Source organism: Ursus arctos, unplaced genomic scaffold (genome assembly GCF_023065955.2).
Source record: "Ursus arctos isolate Adak ecotype North America unplaced genomic scaffold, UrsArc2.0 scaffold_13, whole genome shotgun sequence".
Lineage (NCBI taxonomy): Eukaryota > Metazoa > Chordata > Mammalia > Carnivora > Ursidae > Ursus > Ursus arctos.
In genome coordinates, this window is record NW_026622797.1 from 27,995,792 (window position 1) to 28,022,124 (window position 26,333).

The following is a 26,333-nucleotide window of genomic DNA, read 5'->3' on the forward strand; positions in this document are numbered from 1 at the left end:
GGACTTTGAGTCCTTAAAACTAAAGAAAATCTGTCCCAAAGACTATAATTTTAAAAATCCAGTAAAGAATACAGTTGACCCTTGAAAAACATGGGTTCAAACTATGCAGGTCCACTTATACAGATTTTTTTCAATAAAAAAGTACAGTACTGTAAATGTATTTTCTTTTCCTTATAGCATTGTCTTTTCTCTGGCTTGCTTTACTGTAAGAATATAATATATAACACAAGTAACATGTAAAATATGTGTTAATTGACTCTTTATGTTACCAGTAAGGCTTCTGGTCAATAGTAAGCTATTAGTAAAGTTTTGGGGGAGTCACAAGTTTAACACAGATTTGCAAATGCACAGGTTTTGGTGCCCCTAACCCTGGCATTGTTCAAGGGTCAGCTATATATGGCACTTGTTCTTGGATTCATTTATTTATTCATTTATTTGTAACTGGGGGTCTGTGTGATGAGTTAATATTACTTAAGTCATCTCTAATTCTTGACTGAATTTAATTGAACCCTAGAATGACATTAACTTTGTTGCTTTTGTGGCACAGATTTCTTCTTTATACCATTGAGTTTAGAACCCCTAAATAATTCAGACTCGTTTATTGAAAGCTATAAATGGTCAATGGCCAATAAACATGTCAGGTGTTAAGGCTGTATCCCTCTGTCACACATGATTGCCTTCCCACATCCGCAGCCTAATTCAGCTTCTGTCCTTCCTTCCCACTTTTCCTCCCCACCCTCTTGCTTTCTGTCTTCCTCTTTATTCATTCCTTTCCTCCTCTTATTTTTCTTTACTTGTTATTGCCTTTTTCCTACTTCTTTTTTTTCCTTTTCAATTTCCATTTAATTGGCCAAAAATTGGGACCAGAATAGGCAATTTCAGAATTTTTAGTAGTTATTCATTGGATATGCAATCGATGATGCTTTGTGGTTCCTGTTACTACATTTGTAAAACCTTTGTTAAAGTATGATATACGCCTAGAAAAGTGTACGTGTTACAAGTATACTACTTAGTGGATTTTCACAAACTGAACATGCCTATAGAATCGTCATCCAAATCAAGAAACAACACTATTAACACCAGAAACCCCTTAAGTCCCCTTCCCTTTCATTGCCCTTCAGGAGTAAACATTACCTTGACATCTAACACAATTTATTTTTGCCTGTTTTTCTGCTTTAATGTGAAAAGAATCAGAAATACTGTGCTCTCTGTGTCTGACTTCTTTCACTAAAAATTATTTTTGTGAGATTTAGACCATGTTGCAGGTAGTTGAGCTTATTCATTACCGGTTCTGCTCTTGCACTATGTAGATATCCATTGTGTGAATATACCGCAATAATATACCAGTTATACTGATGGACATTTGAGCTGTTTCTAGTTTTAGGTGATTACAAATAAAGCTATAATGTTCTAGTCAAGACTTCTGGCAAGCATATATATATACATTTTTGTTGGGCATCTCTTTTCTTATGCATAGAATCCTTTATTTATGACGTTCCTGTGTCTTTCAGAACTGCTAACTGTAGGACAGAGGTTGGGAAACGCTACTTGGAAACATGGCTGTGATCCTTTAAATCTAGCATCTAAGGAAAAACTGAGAAAGTATTCCTCACTGCTTTCTCATGTATTTATTTTGTTGGGCATCTTCTTAGGAGAGAGTCACTATGTCAGAGATTATGTATATTTTTCACTTTAATAAATACTTCCCATTTTCCAGAGTTGGTTGACCAGTTGATGAAACTAGCAGTATTTGAAAGCTTCCAGTGCTCCATGTCTTCACTAACATTTATATTGTCAGTATTTAAAAATTTTAGCCGTTCTTAGTGTGTATAATGTGTAGTGATGTTTCAGTTTTACTTTAAACTTATAACAAATGAAGTTGAGCATCTTCTTCATGTTTGTTGTCTACTTGGATTTCTTTATTTGTACATTTGTTTAAGTCTTTGTGTGCATTTTTAAGAAGTGGCATTGTCTGCCTTTTATAATTTGTGAGAATATTTTATATAGCTAGACATCAGTCTTTTCTTGGATATGAATACATACATGTATATCGCAGACATCTTCCCACTCTAGGTTTTACTATTCTTTTATTGGTATCTTTTGAAAAACAGAATTCTAAAATTTGATATAGCCCTATTTATCCATTTTTTTCCTTTGATGGTAAGTGCTTTCCGTGATATGAGAAATCTTTCCCAAATCCCGAAGATGTTTTTGTATGTTTTGTTTTCAAAAAGTTTTCTGTTTTGCTTTTTCACATTTTGCTCTGCATTTCATCTGGAATTGATTCTTGTGTATGGTGAGACAGAGTGGTTAAGACCCATTTTTTTCCCGCATGAATATATAATTGACCTAGTACCATTTATGGTAGAGAGCATCTTTTTTCCTCTGTATTGTAGTGTCACCTTTATTCTAAATAACATGACTATGGAAATGGATCAGTTTCTATTCTGTTATATTAGGCTGTTTGTACCAACACAACTATGACTTAATTACTATAGCTTTATAATAGATCTTACTATTCAGCTCTGTAAGTACTCCAACAGTTTTTTTCTTCTTTAGCATTACCTGACCTATTCTTTGCCCTTTGCATTTCCGTATGAATTTTAGAAGCAGCTTCTCAATTCTCCCTCTTCCTTCCCCCACCCCCACCATATTTTTAAGACTTTACCTTTTCATCTAAGTAGTACTTTAGCTGCATCCCACAAATATTTGATATATCTTCATTATCATTCAATAAAAACATTTTTTTTAAAGATTTTATTTATTCATTTGACAGAGATAGAGACAGCCAGCGAGAGAGGGAACACAAGCAGGGGGAGTGGGAGAGGAAGAAGCAGGCTTCCAGCGGAGGAGCCTGATGTGGGGCTCGATCCTGGGACTCCGGAATCACGCCCTGAGCCGAAGGCAGATGCTTAACGACTGAGCCACCCAGGCGCCCCAAAACATTTTCTAATTTCTGTTTTAATTTCTCTTTTGATCACCCATTTTTAGAAGTATATTGTTTCATCTCACCCAACAGGTGATTTTCTAGTCACCTTTTTGTTTTGGTTTCTATCTGCCGTTGTCAGAGAACATATTGTGAATGATTTTAATCTTTTAAATTTACTGAGGCTTTCTTTATGACCAGCTTGTGACCAATTTGCTAAATATTTCACGTGCACTTAAAAAGAAAGTGAATTCTGGTATCATTGGGTGCAGTGTCCTGTGAATATCAGATCAAGTTTATTGTGTCCAGCTCATCTATCTGATTTTTTTGGCCTGCTTATTCTATTTATTGAGACAGGTATTAAAATTTGTACTGTGATTTTGGGTTTCTCTGTTTTCTCTTTATTTCTGTTAGGTTTTTCCTCTTTATGTATCTTGAAGTTATGTTATTGACTATATGTGTGTGTTTAGGAATATTATATCTTCCTGTCAGATTGACACTTCCAAGTTGTCTTAATCATTCAGGCTACTGTAACAAAATATCATAGACTGGATGGCTGAACAGTTCTGGAGCCTGGAAAGTCCAAGATCAAGGTATCCACCGATTTAGTGTCTGGTGAGGACCCACTTCCTGGTTGTAGACTGATGTCTTTTTACTGTAACCTCACATAGCAGGGTACCTCTTTGGGGTCACTTTTATAGGGACGTTAATCCAATCCATGGGGGCTCTCCTCTCATGATTGACTCCCAAAGTCCCCACCTCTTAGTACTTACTGTCACATTGGAGGTTAGGATTTCAACATATGAATCTTGTGGGGACATAAGCATTCAGTGTGTAAGAGCAATTATTATGCAGTATTTTTTTTTAATCTCTAATAATCTTCCCTCAAAGTCTAGTTGTAGTTTGAGTTTGCATAATGTAGTTTTTCCCATGCTCATTTCTCTGTCATTACCCACAGTATACCACCAGGTGGTGCCAACTTGGTGGAGGAGGTGTAGCCTTCACACCTGTGCTTGGTCCATGGTCCCCAGGGCTAGATAGAGCTTGCCATTACTCCATTTCTCCCCCACCCCACCCCCCTAGGCTTCCTACCTGTGCCTACTTTACATCCCCTTTACTTGGGACACAGTGTCTCTGCACTTCCTTCTTTTGTTTGCCTTCACCTCTTTTCTGTCCCCACCCTAGAACATGGGGGGGGGGGTCTCAGCCCCCAGCCTGTGAGCTCCTTGGGGGCAGACCCTCAGTAAATGTGAAGTGCTGTGTGCCCCCCCAAAAAAGCAAAAAACCCCTTCTTGTTTGCAGTCTCTGTGTTTTATAAGTCTGTTTTAATATAAGTCTCCTTATATTTATAATCTCACTGTTTTGTGTATGATCCACCTGTCATATTCTTTTTTCTCTTTGTCTTCTTTTGAATTATTTAAGTTATTTAAAAAATTTTCTTCTTATATTAACTTGTTAATTATACATTCTTTTACAGTATTTTAATTGTTATCAAGAACATTGTTTATTCTTGACTTATTATAGTCTAATACACATTAGTTCCCTAATAAAATATGCTTCCCCAACACTGCTAGAGCATTAGAATAGTTTAATTCCATCCGAATTTTGTCAGGTGCTTTTTCTGCATCTCTCTCTCTCCTGCTTCATAGGTTTCTCACTATGCATCTTAGTTCCGCATGTAATTTAAACTTCACAGCTATTATAGGGACCGTCTTGTACAGCTGATATTAGTTTATATTCACCCCAAAATTTACTTTTTCCTTAATGAATTTACATTTTTCCATTTTTCATCTGCTTGAAGAGCTTAGGTTAGTATTTCTCCTAGTGTGGGCCTGCTAATCCCCTCAGATTTTGTTGTGTAAAAATGCTTTTACCTTCATTTTTGAACTCTATTTGCTAGCATAGAATTTTAGGTTTCAGGTTGGTTTTCTTTAGGACTTTGGAGAAGTCATACAGTTCACTCCTGGCTTCCATCATTTCTGTTTCCAGCAGTTATGTCCCATTAGTGGAATTGTGACTTTTTTCACACCTGACTCATCTTTAGATTTTCTTCTTGTCTTTGATGTCAGTATTTTATCATATTATGCCTAAATATGGCTTTGTTGGAATTTACCCTGCTTAGAGTTTACTGGTTGATACCACTTATCAGTTGTGGAAAATTCAATTATTCAACTATTTTTTAGAATATGGCTTCTTCATTATTCCCTCCTCTTTTTCTAGATTATAAATTCAAATATATTTTTTTAAGTGTGTCTACCCGTTTCTTACATTTTTTCCCTATATTCTTCTTGAAATTTTTTCCACTATGCTTCAGTTTGGATGTTGATACTGATCTTTTTTCTGTTTCGCTAATCATGTCTTTCTTTGTGTCCAGTGTGCTATTAAACACCTCTATCTATTGAGTTCTTAATTTCAAATGCTGTGTTGTTGTTGTTTTTAAGTGGGCTCCGTCTGTGCCTGGAGCCCAGTGCAGGGCTTGAATTCACGACCCTGAGATCAAGACCTGAGCTGAGATCAAGAATCAGACACTAACTGATTGAGCCACCCAGGCACCCCTCAGATGCTATATTTTTCATTTCCAGAATATCTGTTGGGTTTTTTTATTGATTCTAGTTCTCTGTAGAAAGTTACCATTTTAACCCATCTTTTCCTTTATTTTCTTGAACATATTAATAATCATAGTTATTTAGGGAGGGGGGTGGGGGAATGGGGTAGACCGGTGATGGGTAGTAAGGAGGGCACGTATTGCATGGTGCACTGGGTGTTATACACAACTAATGAATCATCGAGCCTTACATCGGAAACCGGGGATGTACTGTATGGTGACTAACATAATATAATAAAAAATCATTAAAAAAAAATAATCATAGTTATTTAAAGTCCTTGTGTGCTTACTCCAGTCTGGATCATCTGTGGGTCAGCTTCTGTTCTCTGCCTTTTCTCCTAGTTGTTGGTCATATAGTCATGCCTCTTTTATGCCTAGTAACTTTTTGTAATATCCTGGATACTGTGTGTAGAGTGCTAGAGGCTCCAGATGATTTTATCTTCTACTAGAAAAGGTTTCTTCTTCCCTCTCTTAGGCAGATAGGGTGGGAAACTGATTTTAATCCATCAGGAATTGAGCTATGTCTGGGCTGGGTTGTAGTTTTGATAAAAACTGTGTCTTTGATTTGCCCCAGTCCTAGGATGTGGCCTTCCAGGAGTTTTGAACTAAGAATCTGGCAGGTATTTGTATCCTCAGCCTAAAAGACTGGGAGATTTCGTTTTGCCCTTCTGAGGTTTTCAGCCTGGTCCTTCAGGCTTCTGCCACATTCAGCTTCAAAATTTGTCAGACGTCTTGAAGGGGAGACTGTTCATGTGTTTGAGGCCCCTCAGGTCTACAATTTTGTCATTCCAGCCTCATGTGAATGCCAGAATCTCTGCTGGTTTCTCTGTCCCCCAGATTCTCAACCTCTAGCTACACCCAGAATTGCTAAGTGACCCCAGGTGAAAAGCAGCTATAGGTGGAAAATGACCATGCCCTCTAGGGCTTTATTTTGCCTGTTTTGTTTCAGGCCCCTTCCCCTGGTGGGTCATCATCATCTCCCAGTACCACAAGCCTTGGAGATTTCACTACCTCTTTAACGTCTTACACAGCCTCAGAATTCAGTTTTGTGGGGGAAAAGTAGCTATGTGTTTGAAGCTCCTCAAATCTCTAATGTGACTGCTATAGCCCCAACAACCACTAAAAGTTTTGTGGGTACTCTTTCTCGCATGATGACCTTTTGTGGGGCCCAAACCTGATCCTCAGCCCAAACCCTGAATAACAAATGTCCCCAGAGACTAAAACAGCTACTAGTCCATCATCTTACCACTTAATGATTCTCCCTCTCTGGAATTTTAGTCCATCTGCTGTATATTGTCTCTGTATTGTTCTGATGCCTTTGAAAATAAGGGTTTTGTAATTCATTCGGCTTTTTCACGTTGTTATGAGAAGCATTGACCTGCTACATCCTACTACGTCCTATACAGAAGTAGAAATTACAGTTATAGATTAATTGAGTGATGCATATCCCACTTAGAATATACCTAGATAAAATCACTTTTTTGTCTTTGGTTCTCATTATTTTCTTTTCGTGTTCTTGGTCCTTTTTAGGGAAAAAATGAAAGATTCCTCATCCTATTTTAATACATTAGTAAATGTAATATTTTACTTTCAGAGTATAATATGTTGTCTGGCTTTTTCTTTCTTTTCCTTTGAAGTTATTTTGTTAAAAGACAAATAATCATGGATTATAAAGATTAGGTTATATGTAAATCCAGCGTATATTGTTGAATATATTGTTGTGGGAACAATTATTTATAATGTTGATTTTCTTCTGTGCATGTAGTTTCAGATGATAATGAAGACGCTGATGGTGATGGTGTTCATGAAGTAACAAGCCGAGATAGTCCAGTTTATCCCAAATGTTTGCTCGATGATGATCTTGTCTTGGGAGTTTACATTCACCGCACTGATCGACTTAAGTCTGATTTTATGATTTCTCACCCAATGGTAAAAATTCATGTGATTGATGAGAATACTGGACAATATGTCAAGAAAGATGATAGGTAATTTTTTTAATTACACAGCCAACCCTTGAAATTGAAACTGTCTACAGTATAAGTCGTCTTTTCTGCCATTGAAAGGCAATGGAAATAGAACTAATGATTTGTATTAGAGACTAATTTACTGGTTGTAGATGTTCCTAGACCATTGATACTGATCAGTATGTTTTTTAGAAGAAATAGAGAACATTTGTTAATTCAGTGATTCATTTTAAGTGGAAGGGAGTTGAGAAAACTTCAGCCAAATTTAATGACTAATTTGTGGCATTGAACTTGCAGTGTAAGTCACAGCATGTTGCACTGTACATGCTTTAATTGTCTAATTTCATATTTTTCTTTTGAAGCTAATAGGTTACTTGGGCCTCATATGAAGGCAGTGAATCTTGAATTTAATTTTTTCCTAATATTACTTCTATAGCTAATACGTGCTTGAAGCTTATAAATAAAAGCACAGTAAAATAAATGATTATGTTAGAATTTTAAAAAGTCATTTTCTCAGAAGAATGACTGGGATGAGAAACATGAAAATTATCAAAATTCAGTTATTCAGTTATCTTAAGGCATACAAAAAAATATGACACCTCAAAGGGTTTGCAATCCTTTTGTGCTCATTTTCTTATTTAAATGTACTGTACTATTTTATTACAGACTTATTTAAGATTCTGAAGGAGTCTAGCACTGTATGCCTCACTCTCACTTTTTATTTCTGTAATAAGATAATTCTGTGAAACCAATCGGTAGTGTATAGACACAAGATGATAGCAGGGTACTGCCAAAATAATTTCTCTTTTTTTTTTTTCTTAAGGATTTTATTTATTTATTTGACAGAGAGAGACAGCTAGAGAGGGAACACAAGCAGGGGCAGAGGGAGAGGGAGAAGCAGGCTCCTCGCTGAGCAGGGACCCCCATGTGGGGCTCAATCCCAGGACCCTGGGATCATGACCTGAGCCGAAGGCAGATGCTTAATGACTGAGCCACCCAGGCGCCTCAATAATTTTTCATTGTATATCATGACTATTCATTATTTCTTCACCTTGAGCACTATATTTTTTTTCTCATTTTCTCAAAATTATCGTAAAAAATCGTGTTAATGGAAGCATCTTTTTTTGACCAGTGAACGGCCTGTTTCATCTTACTATGAAAAAGAGAGTGTGGATTACATTCTTCCTATAATGACCCAGCCATATGATTTTAAACAATTAAAATCAAGACTTCCGGAGTGGGAAGAACAAATTATTTTTAATGAAAACTTCCCCTATTTGCTTCGAGATTTTGATGAGAGCCCTAAAGTCATCTTGTTTTTTGAGGTATGAATTGAATAGAGCGATTTAAACTAAATTTTGGTTAATATTTTAATAGCGTACATGTAAGCTATTGTTTTTAGTAGTTTAATAATGTAAGAAAATAGTGTAAGGATTTAATCCCTAGGATTTAGTGTTTGTAATATGCTGTGGAGATGTAATATGCTATAATAGTATATTTGCTGAGCATTTACCAGTGTAAGTAATTAGCCATGTAATTCACTCGGTATTATTTAATTTTGACAGTAATACTATGACTGTAAACTGAAGTGATGAATCTAATCTATATCTATACAATCCTCCGTTCTTAACCCATTTTACAAAATGTAAACTTATTTAATTATATTGGACTCCCCAAGAGTTTGTATACAACCAAGGGAAAGAAAGATGAACACACACAGATCACTTTGACTAATACAGTGTAATATAGAACCGAGGTGAAGTAGAACTTCCTAGATGTGAAGGGTGGATGGAGGGTCAGAGCAGCCAGGGAAAGCTTTATGAAATAGATGGCCTTTGAGCTAACTTGTTATTCTAATTGTTTTATGGCAAAGGAAATCAAGGTTCAGAGTATAAAGTTATTTACCCAAAGTTACTCCAATTTTAAGGGTAGGTAATTTGTATTTCAAGATGGTTTGAACCTAAAATACACATTTCTTTTTTCTTCTTCATGTCATCTCTCCCTAAGCAAAGGAAAGTGGAGAAACCTCTCTTTCAGTTTAAGCAAGATGGGGAATTTTAGCATCGGAACAGGGCATGACCAATGCCAATGACTGGTTTTGTGGAATTACTTGTTTTTATGATCTTTAACTTTCAGGTGATCTCTGTACGTTTGTGATGTGAATAGTCCACCATTTACATCTGTGATTATGTTGTATGATTTATACAAAGCTGTGATTTTATAAAGAGTAATGTAACTTGTATGTCAAGGAACTTTTTCTTTGTCATAGAAATTTGTCCTTGGTTATAATGTTCCTTCACATTCATTTTAGTAATATTCATAGATTTAAGAAAGATTGTTGGATTATGACATTTTGGGTTGCTTCTTAAGTTTTTTTTTTTTTTTAGTTTCAAGAGTAGAATTTATTGATTCATCACTTACATATAACACCCAGTGCTCATCCCTACAAGTGCCCTCCTTTAATGTCCATCACGCACTTAGTCCATCCCTCCTGGACCCCCTGGAGTCCTCCCCTCCAGCAACCCTCAGTTTGTTCTCTATAGTTAAGTTTCTTTTGGTTTGCCTCCCTCTCTGTTTTTATCTTATTTTTCCTTCTCTTCCACTATGTTCATCTGTTTTGTTTCTTTAATTCCACATACAAGTGAAATCTTACGGTATTTGTCTTTCTCTGACTGACTTATTTCACTTAGCTTAATATGCTCTAGTTCTATCCATGTTGTTGCAAATGGCAAAGTTTCATTGTTTTTGATGCCTGAGTAATATTCCATTGTGTGTGTGTGTGTGTGTATGTGTGCACCCCATGTCATCTTTATCCACTCATCAGTCAGTGGACATTTGGGCTCTTTCCATAATTTAGCTATTCTATTGTTGATAGTGCTGCTATAAATATTGGGGTGTTTGTGCTCCTTCGAATCAGTATTTTTGTATTCTTTCTATAAATACCTAGTAGTGCAATTGCTGGGTCATAGGGTAGTTCTATTTTTAACTTTTTAAGGAACTTCCATACTGTTTTCCAGATTGGTGGTTGCTTCTTAAGTTTTAACATAATATGTTACTGTCTACAAAACTACTTTTGATTTCAACTTTTAAGGGTTTATTATTAAGAACAACTTGATATCTATCAGTAGACTTTAAAATCATTATTCCACTTCTCATCATTTCTACTAAGGGAAAAATTACAAGAACACAAAGACGTGTGTGCAAGAATATTTAAACACTATAACAGTAAAAATTTTAGGGAGACAAATCTCTTCAGTCAGGAAGAGATTTGGTAATGTAACTAATAGCTTTTATTAAATTTATGGTGTTTATAATACCAGACTATATTAGGCAGACATTAACATGATGAAATACATGTGTATGTATTGACTTGAAGAAATATTCACTACATGGTATATAAAAATAGTTTGCAAAATAGCATTGGATTTGTAGTCATAAATATATATATATATATATTTAGGAATGCACAGAAAAAGGTTTAGGTATATGTATAAACCAGATGTTAAAGTTGATCATCTATGGATCTGGATTGCAAGTTGTTTTTACTTTGTTATATATTTTCTTATATTGTTAGTGGTTTTTAACTAAGCATCTGTTGTATCTGAAGACAGATTTAAGTGTATAAAAAAGAGAAATGAATGGAGTCAATATTATTTTTTAAGCTATCTATAAAGATTTGTTATCTCAGCTAAGTTTTTGAGAAGCACCAGTGAGTTCAAAGTGATAGTCTCTGACAGGGACCTAGATAGAATACAGATGGTGTCTGTGGCAGCGTTGTTTCAAATTCTGTGAGTTTTAGCATCCAGACAGGATGGAGATGTGAAAGAAATCCTCTTGAGAAGCCTAGTGACAGCATATAACCAAAGAGAAAATCCCCAGCTTCGGGAAGGTGATGTAAAGAAGGACCTAGATATAAGATGATGAGTTTTTTAAACAATCCTTTTGAAATCTGCACTCATACATTAAAAAAAAAAGATTAAATGTTAAGAATTTTATAACTGGTGTATTTATGTCTAAACTATATTTAAGGTAATTAATACCTGGTCTTTGACATGAAATAAATCTTAAATGATTTATTAGTAAAAGATAAAGTCGTCAAAAAATGGACCCTCACTAATAGGATGAGTTAACTTAAATGTAAATGAAATATGAAATGCTTTTCTTCCCTGTGAAGAAAATACCTTTTAAGTGTACAACTTATTTTTTTAAATTTCAATAATATGTTACAACAAAATATTTTATTTTAAGTAGGCTAATATTCTCTGAAGTAATTTTTTATACTTATTTACAGATTCTTGATTTCTTAAGCATGGATGAAATTAGGAATAATTCTGAAGTTCAAAACCAAGAATGTGGCTTTCGGAAAATTGCCTGGGCATTTCTCAAGGTATGTTTTTCACCCATTTTAAACGCTCTAAAAATCATCTTCAATTCTGATTGGCTACATTTTCCCAAGTTGGTTTGGTTGTATATAAGGAGTTATAGTCTAAGATTGCAGTTGTGAAGAATTGTCAATGCAAGGTAAGGTGATACTCAGATTCTTAAATATCTATTGAGTGTCTAGTGTATGCCAGATACACTATATTAGTTCTGAGTATGTAGTATTGAAAAAGATACACAACAACCGTGCCATCACTTATTCAACTTAAAAGATACTTAATAAACCTTTTCTGTGTGCCAGCGTGGTTCAGGTCAGTAAACAAGAAAATAAACTCCTTGACCTTGTTTACTTCATATTTTAGCAAGGAAAGCAGATATAAAACAATCATTTATACAATTTATCATTTATTGCAATTTTTGTAAATACTTAGAAAAGATTTTCTGAGGAAGAGACATTGAACCTGAGTATTATTAGCTTGATGGTAGCAGGGGGAAAAGGGAGTTAGATAGAGGGTACCATATTTACAAAGACACGATGTTGGAAGGAGTGAGATACACTCAAATAACCAAAAGGCCACTGAGATTGGAGGACAGAGACTGAGGGGGGAAATGGTATCTGAAGAGATTGCTGAGTAGACAGAGTCTTCATCATGCAAGGTCTTTGAAGCCAGTATAGCAACGGGAAGCCATTATAGAATTCTAAAGAACAGTGGGAAGCCATTATAGGATTTTAAAACAAAAGGGTGGAATAGTCTGACTTAGGTTTAGGAAGATTACTTTGCTTGGTGGAGAATGAATTAGAGAGGATACACATATATATACTGGAAGATTAAGGTTGAAAATTCTTTCAATAGCCTTGGTAGGAAATGATGGTGTCTTTAACTAGAGTGTTTCAGCAGAGATGAAAGATGTGATAGGTTGATTTTACAAAAGGGAAATTTTAATTTTATAATTCTTTTATTTCTAGTATCCTTTATTTCTGACTTCGAATATAAGTAAGGTATAAAAAGTCTTGATATTAACATATTTGGTACAATTTATAGAACTTTTCTATTTGTGTATCTATCCATTCAACAATATTTATTGTCTATGAAATGCCAGGCACTCTGCTAAATAAAGAGCATTCATAGATAAATTTGACATGGTCCTTGCCCTCCAGTTCAGTTTCTATATAAACATGTTAAACATATTACTTACATGATTATGTGCTATAGAGTAGATGATGTGAAAACCCAGGTAAGGCACTTAATCCACATTGGGGATTAGAGAGAGGCGGTAGAAGAGGTGCAGTTTGAGGCACCTGGGTGGTTCAGTTGGTTAAGAGGCCCGCTCTCGGTTTCAGCTCAGGTCATAATCTCAGGGACATGAGATCCAGCCCTGTGTGGGGCTCTGCACTGAGCATGGAGACTGCTTGGGATTCCCTCTCCCTCTCTCTCTCCCCCTACCTTGCTTGCATGCACTGTCTGTCTCTCCCTAAAAATAAATAAATAAATCTTAAAAATATTAATAATAAGTGTAGTCTAACTGCTGAAAGGAAGCCAGATTGACTATGGGAGGAAGTAATTCTAGAGTGGATTTAGGAATCCCTTGGTAGAATGTAGCTTCTAAAATCACCCTTTTATAACCTGTCATAACTTTTTTATATCCCCTTCATACTGATTTAGAGCAAAAAAAAAAGCAAAAGCCAAAAAAGGTTACTCTCACATAGTAAATTCTGTCATTGTGGTCTTATTAGAAAGCACTTTTGTTCCTTTTAAAAATGCTAAGATTTGTACAGAACTGCAGTAATAACTACAAACTGCACTTGGGAAAGAACGTCTTATAGCATTTTTAACCTTTAAGTGTATATAGATTTTTATTTATCCATTTTATGCCATTGGCAGAAATGGCAAAGCAGGAATTCTCCCATCTCTACCCCCTACAAAGGGTAAGTATTCTATATACTTCCTCTATTATAACACTTCTCTATTGCCTTCATAGATTGTAAATATTTCAGAGTCACCAGTGACTTCTTTTTGGCAAATTTGTTGAACATATTTTAGTCCTTAATTTACCAGATCTCTTTGCATTTGTTATATCACTCTCTTGAAACTCTCTCTTTAATTATCACCAGCTCCCAGCATATTAGTGGCACACAGAAAGTGTTCAGTGAATGTCTGTTGAGAGAATTAACGAATGTATGGACTAGGAAAAATCCATCTTTGAAAGTAGCATGGGGACGCCTGGGTGGCTCAGTCGGTTTAAGCATCTGCCTTCTGCTCAGGTCAGGATCCTGGGACCCTGCATCAGGCTTCGCGCTCGGCAGAGAGTCTACTTCTCCTTCTTCCTTTGCCTCTCCCCTCTGCTCATGCTTTCTCACTCTCTCAAATAAGTAAATAAAATCTTTAAGAACGTATCATGAATCAAATTAAAATTTAAGTGTGTTAATACTTATACCATTTGTTCCAGGAGTGTCCTAGATAATTGTAAAGTTACTGTAGTGGTCCAAATAAACCCCAAAGGACCCTACCCAGATATAAATGAGACTATCTTAATTCTCAGCTAGAGACACTTTTAATTCATTTAGCACATATATATTATTAAATAATAATAAAGCTTTATTACTAAAATAATAAAGCCTTATTTATTCACATTCTACATTATGTAATTGTAACCATAATGACAAGATCGTGGCTGATCTTAGTCATTTATTCATGCTAAGCATGATACTAGTGTAAACTAGATTGCCTGGTGAGTATTAAAACAACCTATATTAGGTATGATTTAGAAGCTGGGGAATAATAACTCCTTATAATATTATTCCCTTATGATAAGCTTCAGGCAGATAGGAGTAGGGTTTATGAAGGAAGTCTCGAGGGCTTAATATTTAATTACTGAACTCCTCTATTACTCTGTTGAAACGGTTCTTTATCCCTGTATATCATAACCACACCTCTGCTTACAACCTCCACTGGCTTTACATCCTTCCCTAGAAGGCTAGGGATGAGATGGGCCATATTTTTGCCAGCTGTTTATTGATGCCTCATTCCTGAACACACTGCAATCTGGATTTTGTTTCAGCTGTGAAAATATCTCCAAACAAATCATCAATGACTTCTATTTGATACATTAGTGAGTGAACATTTTTCAGTTCTTCTTTTATCACTTCTGTGTGTGTTTAATACATCACTCTCTTGAAACTCTGTTATCTGGGTTTTCTTGACACTATCCTTTCCTGATTTTCCCTGTACCATTCCTTCAGTTTCCTTCATGGTCTTCCACTTACCTAATTTCAATCCTACTCATGGTTAGAGCTTTATTCTACTTTTCTTGGACCTCTTTTCTTGCCTCTGCCTCAGATTTCAGATATTTCAACTTGGATGACCTATAAATACCTCAGACTTCCCTAGTCTGAGCATGCTACCTAAATAAATCCATTAACCCGTTCTGTATCTGCTACTTCATTTGATAGCACTGCCATCAGCCCAGTCTCCCACATTTAGAGCCTTAGAGTTGCACGGTTCATTTTGGTAGCCACAAATCACATGTGGCTATTTGAATTCAAATTAATTAGTTAAAATTAAATATAATTAGAATTGAGTTCCACAGTTGCACTAGTCACACGTCAAGTGCTCGATAACCGTATGTGACTAGTGTATCTTGTATTGGGTACCACAAGTATACAAGGTTCTCATCATCACAGAAAGTTTTGTTGGACAGCATTGCCTTAGAGTCTTTCCTAAATCTTCCCTTCTTTCCCTTTCCAAGTTGCATCAGTCAGTAACAGCTACTGAGTATATTCCCTGCCCTCCATCCTTATTCTCCTAGGCTGTCACCTTCATGTTCTGCCTTAACTGCTGCAAAAGCTCCCAGCTATCCCCTAATTTGTAGAGGACACAAAGGTTAACATGACATTTTCTACTTAGTGTCATAGTCTAGTGAAAGGGGACCTATTTTGAGTTGATGAGATTTTTATTTTTCTCATAAGCATCTCCATTTATTTAGTTTAAATAGATGTTTTAGGTTTTTTATTGCATAGCCTTTTCTAAGAAGGTAGACTAAAATATTTTTTAAATGTAATTAATGCCTTGAATGAGGTTATGTTAATTACTTTTTGAAAATGATTTTGACTTTTTAAAAATTAAAACATTAAAATGTTATCATTAAAGGGTGCCTGTGTGGCTCAGTTGGTTAAACATCGGACTCCTGATTTTGGGTCCGGTCATGATCTCAGGGTCCTGAGATTGAGCCCCATGTTGGGCTCTCCTCTGGTGTGGAGTCTGTTTAAGATTCTCTCTGTGCCCCCTCACCTACTTGTGCACGCGCATGTGTGCTCTCTCTTCCCTCCCCTCCCCCATGCATGCACGCTCTCAAAAAAATTTTAAAACAATGTTCATTAAAAATACTGGTACTAAACAAATGGAAAATTTCTTTCTGTGCATTTTAACTTTATCACTGTTATTTCAAGCAGAGGTATCTTGCTTATCTCCTTTGTGCCAAGTAACATCTGGCACAGTAATGTAAATGCTTTACCAGCAGCCTGAGTTTATACAGGTCGGACAGCTATCAGGAAAATATTTAAAAAGTAATTTGGGTTACCTTTTGTCAAAATGATCTGGAATTGTGTTTAACCAACTGTGTCAGTGTTCTTTGCTTTTATAGCTAAGGAATTTCAGCGTGCTGTATTAATCTTTTTAAAATGGATTTTTGACTATGTACTGTTGCTTTACTGGATGTATTTATTTTCAGTGAAAACAGTATTTTATTGGAATTCTTATTTCAAGCTTCTAGGAGCCAATGGAAATATAAACATCAATTCAAAACTTCGATTGCAGCTGTATTACCCACCTACTAAGCCCCGATCACAATTAAATGTTGTTGAGGTTTTTGAATGGTGGTCAAAATATCCAAGAAATCGTTATCCATCAACATTATACGTAACTGTAAGAGGATTGAAAGTTCCAGAATGTGTAAGTTAATAGCACATAGAAATATATGTTCTCTGTTGTAGAAATTAAATGGTGACGTGTTTCATTTCTAAAGAGATAAGGTCTCCAGAATTACTTTAATAGATTTCTAGACTATAAAAGCACTTTCAACAATTATATATTAAGCCTGTACTAGCTAATATATAAAAGATACTTAAATGAATATTAATTACTAAATATAAGTTTCAGTGTTAGGAGAATTTTTTTAAAAATAATATTGGTTTTTAAAAATTAAAGAAAAAATTATGTAAGGTAGGTGTTGACAAATATTTTCTGTAAAGCCTAAGAGTAGTTAATATTTTAGGCTTAGTAGGCCATACAGTTTTTGTTGCAACTACTCAGCTTTGCCTTTGTACTGAGAAAGTAGTTACATAGACTTTTGCAGGCAATGTTAAACAGATGGGTGTGGATGTGTTCCAATAAGATTTTATTGGCAAAAACAGCAAGCTAGATTTGTCCCAGGCATTTGAAGTACCATGATTTACAGGCACCCTTCTCACAATATTATTCAAATAATCAGTGAATAATGTTCCTACTACTGTTTTCCACAGATTAACACTATGAATGATTTTAGCAAAGACTTGGTTCTAAAACAAAACTTTTGTTCTAGACAATAAGACATTTCAGGACAGTTGCAATTTCTATAAATGATATTATTAGTGTGACCACAGGGTTGGTTTGCATTAATTTGAATGGAGTTAAATCTCTTTTTAAGAAAAGGAAGATTTAAAAACTTTAGGTCTTTATGATTTGGTTTTTTGATATCAAAGTGAGGGATACCATAGTATAGCAGAGCTGTGACATGACATCTGGTAGGTATTGGTGAAGAGGCAGAAACAAAGGGATAGAGTTATTAAAACCATTTCATGTAACCACTGGAGTTCTGGTTTTTTCCTCCCAGCTTTTAAGACTTTGGTTATAGAACCAAGGACCTTTCATCTTATTTAGAATAATGTAGATAAAAGTAGAATGTTTTTCTGGGTTACATTTTGAAAGTATTTCCACATTGTCTGTTTCAATATTTAAAAAACTCTATATGCTAGACAAGAGAAAAAGGTTAACTTGATATTTACATTTTTTCGTCTTCTATACATTTAGATAAAGCCGTCTTACCGTTCTGTGGTGAGTCCTCAGGAGGAAAAAGGTAAACCAGTGTATTATGAACGACACCACGAGACCAGTTCAGTAGATGCAGAACCTGGGTTAGAAGATTCCAAAGAAGTAGTGAAGTGGAAACGACTACCTGGGCAGGTGAAGTGCTTGATTATTCTCAATTCATTTAGAGATGGCATTATTTATTTTAAAAGCTCCAACAGCTCTGAGGGTACATGTAAATGTATGGTGGGTGTGTGTTCGTGCACGCAATAGTGACAGCTTTAGAGTACCAGATAATGACATTTTCTATTCATATTTTAGGTGAATTAAGTACTAGTTAGACATGGAATATAAGTTGACTTTATTTTATGGAGACCTGATTCCCTTCTTAGGAAATAAAATAATTTACTATAGTGTTCCATCATTCTGTTTACTTTCCTCTTTCTTTGCATCACAGTAAAGGGACTTAAAAAAAATAAAGTTCTTCCACTGCAATAATTGAATTAACAACTAGCCTTCATATTTTAATGTTTCTTAATGTATTTTTTTTAAATATATGTTTTTTAGGCTTGCCGTATCCCAAACAAGCACCTCTTCTCACTAAATGCAGGAGAACGAGGATGTTTTTGTCTTGCTTTCTCTCATAATGGAAGAATATTAGCAGCAGCCTGTGCCAGCCGGGATGGATATCCAGTTATCTGTGAGTAATCATTCTATCTGTTTAATGTGATTGACGTCTATGTGGAAGACATTGTTTGGTTTTTAAAATTCATTGAATTCTTAATTTGAGTAACTGCCCAGTTTTTTGATAATAATTTTACAGTTTTCTGTAAAATATATATTCAGAAGTAGAATGAGAATAATCAAATGAAGGATGGTAAGTTTATTTCTAAAACATGCAAGAGGATTTTTGTAAGCATTTTCTATTTTAACTATAGAAATTTAGAAACATGAAGGGATTAACAAATCTCATGAGGAATTCTAGCCCATTGTGGTCAGTTGATAGCAGTGATAATTGAAATTATGAAAGCCCTCAAATTTCATATGCACTAGAACGGTAACAGTTATCTCAGGAGTACCTAGAGGATGACTTCTCATTAGGGTAGGGAAGGCAGCAGAGAGGCCAAAAACCCACTTTCAAATTGCCTTTAAAAAATATAGAAAACCATGTTAAAAGAGAAATTTCTGTAGCTTCAAGTGAGCATTATCTTCTCTTCTAGACTGAGAGGCATTAAATACTTTCCCTTATTTCTTGTGTAGTAATGAAAACCAGCTTCCTGAGCAGGAAGTAGCCTGCTCCTCATGGGCATCTGCCCTAAGCACCAGGTGGTATTAAACTTCCTCAGCCTCACACAGTTTATTTCAGATGATTTCCCCTTTCCCGCAGGATTCATAAGTAGCTTGGTTAGCATTTATTAAATAAATATTCCTCCTTATGAAATAATGTTAGCTTTAAAAAACACAAAAATTATTTGTGTAGCTTGATTATGACCGTGCTGTTTTAAAAATTCACCAAAACCTATGCATGGAGGAAAAAAGATTCTTACTCCAGAGTATTAATAGTGATTTTCTTTCTTTTGGGTAGTGAAAGAATTATTTTCATTCTGATTTATATTTTTAGCATTTCAGTGATAAATTTGTGTTACTTTATGCTTAAAGAAATCTGGTTCAAAATGTTATATAAATTTAGACATACTTATTGCTTAACTCAAAAAACAGAAGAACAGTTTTTGTCTTTGGTTTCTGATTGGTCAGCTATGATGTGTCTACTTGGAATTTGTTTAGCTTTTTGGATGTGTAGATTACTGTTTTTCACAAAATTGGGAAGTTTTCAGTCTTCATTTCTTCAAATCGTTCTTTTCCTTTCTATTTTTTCTCTTCTGAGACTCTCATCATCTCTTTATTGGTACACTTGGTGGTGTCCCACAGGTCCTTGCAGCTTTATTCATTTCTCTTCATTCTTTTTCTTTCTGTTCCTTAGACTGCATAATCTCAAATGACCTGTCTTCAAGTTGATTCTTCTGCCAGTTCAGATCTGTTATTGAGCCCATCTAGTGAATTGTTTATTTCCATTATTGTGCTTTTCAACTCTAGAATCTTTATGTTATTTTTTTTAATAATCTCTGTTTTTTTATTGATACTATTTTTTGGCAAGAAACTATTCTCACACCTTAATTCTTTAGACATGGTTTTCTTTATATCTTTGAACATATTTATGAGTGAACTTAAAGTCTTTTTCTAGAACAACGTCTTGGCTTCCTCATGGACAGTTCCTGTGGACTGCCTTGTTTCCTGTGTATGGCTCTACTTGACTGTTGTGGTTTATTCATGTCTCCATATTACATGTGTGGCAGGTTTGGAAATCAGATTCCTCTCCCTCCCCCTCCTCTGCACCCACCCACCCAGGATTCGTTGTTGGTGAAGTCTCTGCTCAGTCTCTGTTCTTGGTGGTCAGGTATGGTAGAGACTTTTAAATGCCTTGAGTGAGTGGATCGTCCAGGCTTTACCAAGAGGATTTGTGTGTGTGTTGGGATGCTCTCTTAACACTCACGGCAGGCCTTAGCCTTCACTTTCAAGTCAGTCAGAGTGAGAGAGGACCTCTAGTCTCTTGTTCACATACATATGTGCTGCTAGGTTCCCAGGAATTTGTTGGATCTTTTCAAAGTCCCCTCTGGACATCTCATTCTCAGTTTTTTCCTTTTATGTTTTTTGCTCAGCCTCTTCTTAGCCTCAGTTGGTATCACTGCCTCTGATAGCTGTGCCCCTGATTATTTCAGCATGCACGCTGGGGTTAGGGCTGTTCACACAGAGCATGCTCTGAGCTAAGTCAAGTAAAGCCAAGCCCTGAGAGTGGAGGTTTTTAGGGAACTGCCAGACTGTCTTAATAGTGGTAAGTCTTGGAGATGGGGTTTTGGGGGAGCTTCTTACCCCTTCTGCCCCATCCCATGGCTCCTAGGCTGCTGGCTTTAAGTTGTTGGTTTCTAAAGCTACTGTGGAGCTTGGGAGGGGGGAATGGGAACATGGCAAGTTAAAACACCACAGAGCTCAGGTTCTTACAAAGATTAAGCTTTTTCTTAAGTAAAAATGCTCCTCAAATTGTTGCAAGCCTCTGTTTAATTTATAGAGTTCTGAAAACGCTAATTTGGATAATTTTTGCAGTGTTCTCTTTGCTTTTATCAGGGAGCAGATATTCTGAAGTCCTTTGCTATTCCGGAAGTACTTCTGTACAGCTCAGTATTTTAAAGGGCATTTGGTTTTACCACTAGGTGGAAGTAGAGACTTGCAAACTTTCTCATTCTAAACTAAGTTACTTTCTTCGAAGATTTCATTGTGAACGTAACTTGTATCAATACCACAATACCTTGTTTACCAGATTGGGTCTCTGTTAATTCTCTTATTATATCATTTTAGTATTAGAATTTTTTTCTAACGAGGGGTGCCTGGGTAGCTCAGCTGTTGCAGCATCTTCCTTTGGTTCAGGTCATGATCCCAGAGTCCTGACCACACTGGGCTCCCTGCTCAGCAAGGAGTCTGCTTCTCCCTCTCCCTTTGCCCCTTCCCCCAGCTGGCGCTCACTCTCGCTCTCGCAAATAAATAAATAAAATCTTTTTTTTTTTTTTTAAGAATTATTTTCTAACAATAGCACAGTTTAAATTTCTTCTTACTTTAAATAATTAAAATTTTGGTCAGAATTTAATTGATTTTCACATAAAGTAGTATCTTATTCATGAAAGCCCAAATTATAGAATCTTTGAAAGGAATTGCAATTTAAATGTTATTATTTGATTAATAAATTGATTATCAAAGATTATTAGAAAAACTGCTTTGAAGAGATGAGAGTAGTTGTAGCATATTATAACATTTTATATGTGTAAATTCTTGTGTCTGAAGGAAATGAAAAACTGTTTTTAAGTAGACTGAGATTTTTTATGCTGAAAATATCTTTGGTGATAATATTCTTAGAGACTGTGTGCAAATTATTATAAGCTATATATTTGTGTGTTACTGGGTAAAGGACTCTCTGGCTGACTAATTTTTGAATGTTTTCTCTAGTATATGAAATTCCTTCTGGGCGTTTCATGAGAGAATTGTGTGGCCACCTCAATATCATTTATGATCTTTGTTGGTCAAATGATGATCGCTATATCCTTACTGCATCATCTGACGGCACTGCCAGGTTAGTATACTTGAGGAGTACTTACTGTGTATGTTGCTTGCCAGCAAGGAAAGCAAAGAGAACTAAAAGTGATACAGCTGTTCTTAGGCTTCGGTCATATTTGCTTATCAAGGGACTGTCACAGAGATGCATCATACAGACTGACTGATTAGATCAGTCGTAGTGGGGAGAACTTCTTCCTGAAGATGTTTTTATTAAATATATTTTATTTATGTAATATGTAATGCTTCTAGTTCTCAGTGTCCTTAAGTGATCATTATGTACAGTGTTTGATTAATACTGTGCACTGTTTGACATAAAGTAAACAGTTGATATTTGTCCTAGAATATAAGCTCTTCCTGGTAGGGCTTCTGTCTTCCCTGTTAGCTGTGGGAAGGGGCCAGGACACAGCAGCGCACAGTGCATCCTAGAGGGCAAGGAACAGTTTCCTCCACTCTCCAAAAGTACAGCATTCCTGTGAAGCCTTGCCTAAGACGAAATGGCATAAGGGGAAGAAGTAATAACTGTTAATTTATATGGAAAATTTTTTGAGCGCTCGCAGGCCCCAAAAAATAACCTCTCTCGGAGTTTTTTGATACCTTGAGACATATTTTGCTCTAAGGGATGCACAAAATAAATTGAGATAAAGCACAGATGCTCACAGACACAGCTCAGAGCTGTGGCAGCTTGACGTTGAAATGCTGAGTATAGTTCCTGGGCAGGAGCGTGGCCGGGCCCCTCTCACTGCTGGGGCTACACGCTCCCTCCGTAAGGGCTCTCTGCCGAACAAGTGGTGAACCCGATTTGTGCTTTTCTCCTTTTTTCATTAAAGCAAAAATCCTCTTCAGATTACTTTTGGTTAGTCAGGTACTGACGTAGGTCTTAGGTAAAAAGCCAAGTGGTGTAATGCAGACTTTGAAAAGCAGGGGATACCAACCTGTAAGTGAATATGTACCTTATATTTTAAGAGTTTTGTGGATTATTGATATTTGCATTTTTCAGAATGTCAGTTATAAAATAATTTAACCCCTTCCAACTTAATAAGTATCATAATAAAATTTTTAAAGCTACTTTGTAAAACTTCATTGTCACTGCTTGTTCTTCCTTTCGTGTATTATTAGGCAGTTTTTCAAGATGCTTTATATGTGTATTATATATCATGTGATTTGATTCCAACAAATGTAGGTGGATACACATAAATCTTTTATGATCTCTGTACACCAGAAGCTAATACTTAGAGCAATTTGGGATGCCCTCTTATTCTGCTTCCTGCTTTTTTTTTTTTCTTTTTAAGATTTTATTTATTTATTTGACAGAGACAGCTAAGGAGGGAACACAAGCAGGGGCAGTGGGAGAGGGAGAAGTAGGCTCCCCACTGAGAAGGGAGCCCAACGTGGGGGTCCTGCGGGGCTTGATCCCAGGACCCTGTATCAGGACCTGAGCCGATCGCAGACGCTTAATGCCTGAGCCACCCAGGCGCCCCACTTCCTGCTTTTTTAACAGACACTTCTAGTGTCTGAGTCCCTTCTATTAGTCCTATCAGCTTCCTTTTTAATATAAAATGTCTAATTAATTAAGATGTTATCATTGTTGTTTAGTTTCTATTTAAATGCAAAAGATGGTAATTGGTGAGACTTGATTTCCTTCCCTGTGTAGCTGGGCACCCTCTGTTAGTCCCTCTTAATAGGATCCTTCAGAAGCTCTTTCTGTTTGTTCTCTCAGCATAGCCGTTCTGTCCAATGCCAGATTGTACTGGAGAAAAATTCATAACCTGGCAAAGTCCTGACTGTGGATTTGTAAGTCTTAAAATCACCTGAGCTCTCATCTCAGCCGAGCAAGACTTTTCCTTATCTCTATGCAGCTATCTTTTCTCATTCCTCTGGCAGCACATCCAAGCCTTACGGCACTTCAAGTTCCAAGTTCTCTACACTGAGTCACATCTTCCCACTTTCGTTAGCTGACTGCCTTCAATTTACAGCGAAATTATCCCAGACATGAACTTCCTGTATGTCCCTCTGGGTTCCCACCCAATATCTATAAATGTACCCATCTTTATCTCTGTCCGCTGCTCTTAACAAAGATGTATGGGTAAAGACACCTTTCCGGCCACTCTTTGACATGTGCTTTTAATCTCAGTCCTTCAATCTACTATTCTGTTTCCTACCTCTCTTTTCTCTTCAGTTTCTTCCTATTGATTTTGTCCTCTCATCTTAAAAATATGCTCAAATCTCCTTATCTTAAGAAATCTTGTCAGTTCTTCCTGCTTTCCAGACTACCACATTATTTTTCTTCCTACAACATCAAGAACGTTCTATGCATGCCGCATGTTGTCTTTAGTTCAACCCCGTGAATCTGGCTTTCACTCCCATCCTGCTAGATCAACCTTCTTTAAGAGGCCAGCAGTCTCTTGCTGATTTTCAGATCCAGTGGCCGGTTTGGGTCCTTACCCTGTTTGCTTTCACATCAGTAATTAATTATTGACCAGTTTTAAAATATTTCAGTCAGTGATTTCGTTAACAGCCTCCTCTGTTTGCTTTTTATGACTCTGGCCAGTTCTCGTTCTATCTCTCGTTCCTCTGCCTGTTCTCTATAGATGTTTATTCCCAGAATCCTCCAACTTGAGCATCTTCCCTGGTTTGCTGTGCTCGTCCTGGTTTCTCTCATCTTCCCCAGCTTTGACTCTCACTTCTACGGGCTGACTTCTAGCACCCACTTTTTTTCTGAGTTTCACTTTCTTTTATTCTGTCTGGACTGCCAGTGCACCTCAGATCCAAAACCAGACTTGCTTATATCACCAAACTGCTTTCCTGCTTTAGTCCTCTTGTGGATTTTTTAATGGTATCCACCCTGTCTCTGGAACAGGAACCCAGAAAAAGCACTCATTTCTTTTTTTCTTCCCACTGTTCCTTCCCATATCCAAGCAATACCACGGTCCCTCAGTTTGCCCCCCTAAATGCCTCACCATTCTGTCACACCCTTTCTAGCCTCACTGCCGTTACCTTCATTCAGGCCCTTGCTATCTCTCTGTTGCTTAAACTGGTGGTGCTAAACTTCCCCACTGTTCAGTCTCTTGTTCCTCCATCTTCCCACAACCGTCTTTTGTAATGCCCTGATTTTCAAAAGTCTTTGATTCCCACAGCCCTTTTGAAAATGTTCCAGCTCTTTAGCATGGCATAACAGGCATGTTTCTCGTTGACCCTCCATCCTTCTCCTGTGCACTTGCCATGTACCCGTGGCCTCACCCACACAATCTTTTAAAATGCTCTTAGCATCTTACCCTCTTTGATATCTCCATGCCTCCTCTTCCTGTGCTTAAATGCCCTTTTCCTGGCCTTCCTGCCCACCTCAGTCACTCAGCAAACATTTAAGTGCCTTTTGTGAGCCACTGTAGGCTCATAGTCATCATTTAAAACCCAGCTCAGATTTAACCGTTCTTGAAGTCTCTTGGGTTTTTCCACACAGCATATAATATATTGTAGTAAAGCATACTTTTTTCTTTATGTAGCTTTGATACTGATTGAGGGCTCTTTACATCATAAAAATATTTATTGTGTAGGATTAACTGAGTAAAGAGAGAAACATTGTGGCTAGTACCAAAAAGAGTGAGGTTTTTGAAAGAGGTAAGGACTACTTAAAATGAAAAAACGAAAGTCAAAGGAAGAGAATTAGAGTTGCTCATGCTTCAAGTGGCAGAGCATGGGCTTCTGGCCGTATCTTCTCCTTCTGTCTTCTTGGCTAGTGTTAGTGGCTCCTGATTAACTGTTTCCCACTGGTTAGCTCTTTGCCGTGTAGGGTTAACCAAAATCATCTTTAGTTATCTTCAGTACAATCTGTGTTTTTCTCTAACCAACAGCTCCTCATATAGTCGGACTTTCCCCACATGTAATGGCTCCCAGTTAGGCTCATATGTCCCCATGTTGCCCCTCATCATACAGACTGTTGTAACTGCATGTTTTTTCTTTCCCAATTCTAATAATTTTTTGTGTGTGCTCATCTAGTCTTTACAAATTTGTATATTTCCTTGTTCTTTGTGATCAGCCTATTTTTTCCCCAAACTCATTAATACATTTTTTCGTTCTTGGACTCGACCATTGCTTGCTTGTCTAAAGCCATCATTGATACCAGTTAGGTCTTTACATAAAAGGCTTCATTTTTATTTTAAAATACTGTGTCTATTTTAATTGAGCTGTTTTTAAGATATGATTGCCTCATTTCTGCCTGTTATATAGTATTTCAAATA

At 36.4% G+C, this 26,333-nt stretch overlaps 1 protein-coding gene across 14 annotated transcripts in view; it reads left to right on the plus strand.

Annotated features, from left to right (window-relative positions):
- AHI1 (Abelson helper integration site 1) overlaps positions 1 to 26,333 on the plus strand; it is a 209,154-nt gene that overhangs the window by 23,437 nt on the left and 159,384 nt on the right. For all 14 annotated transcript variants that reach the window (XR_007191574.1, XR_008958939.1, XM_026504854.4 and 11 more), the window contains 7 exons: positions 7,297 to 7,516; positions 8,628 to 8,820; positions 11,787 to 11,882; positions 16,639 to 16,824; positions 17,941 to 18,093; positions 18,505 to 18,637; positions 21,991 to 22,114. Coding sequence is in view for 12 of the 14 variants with exons in the window: in XM_026504854.4 (XP_026360639.2) it covers positions 7,297 to 7,516; positions 8,628 to 8,820; positions 11,787 to 11,882; positions 16,639 to 16,824; positions 17,941 to 18,093; positions 18,505 to 18,637; positions 21,991 to 22,114 (1,105 nt within the window). In the remaining 2 variants the exon portion in view is untranslated. The remainder of the gene's footprint in view (positions 1 to 7,296; positions 7,517 to 8,627; positions 8,821 to 11,786; positions 11,883 to 16,638; positions 16,825 to 17,940; positions 18,094 to 18,504; positions 18,638 to 21,990; positions 22,115 to 26,333) is intronic.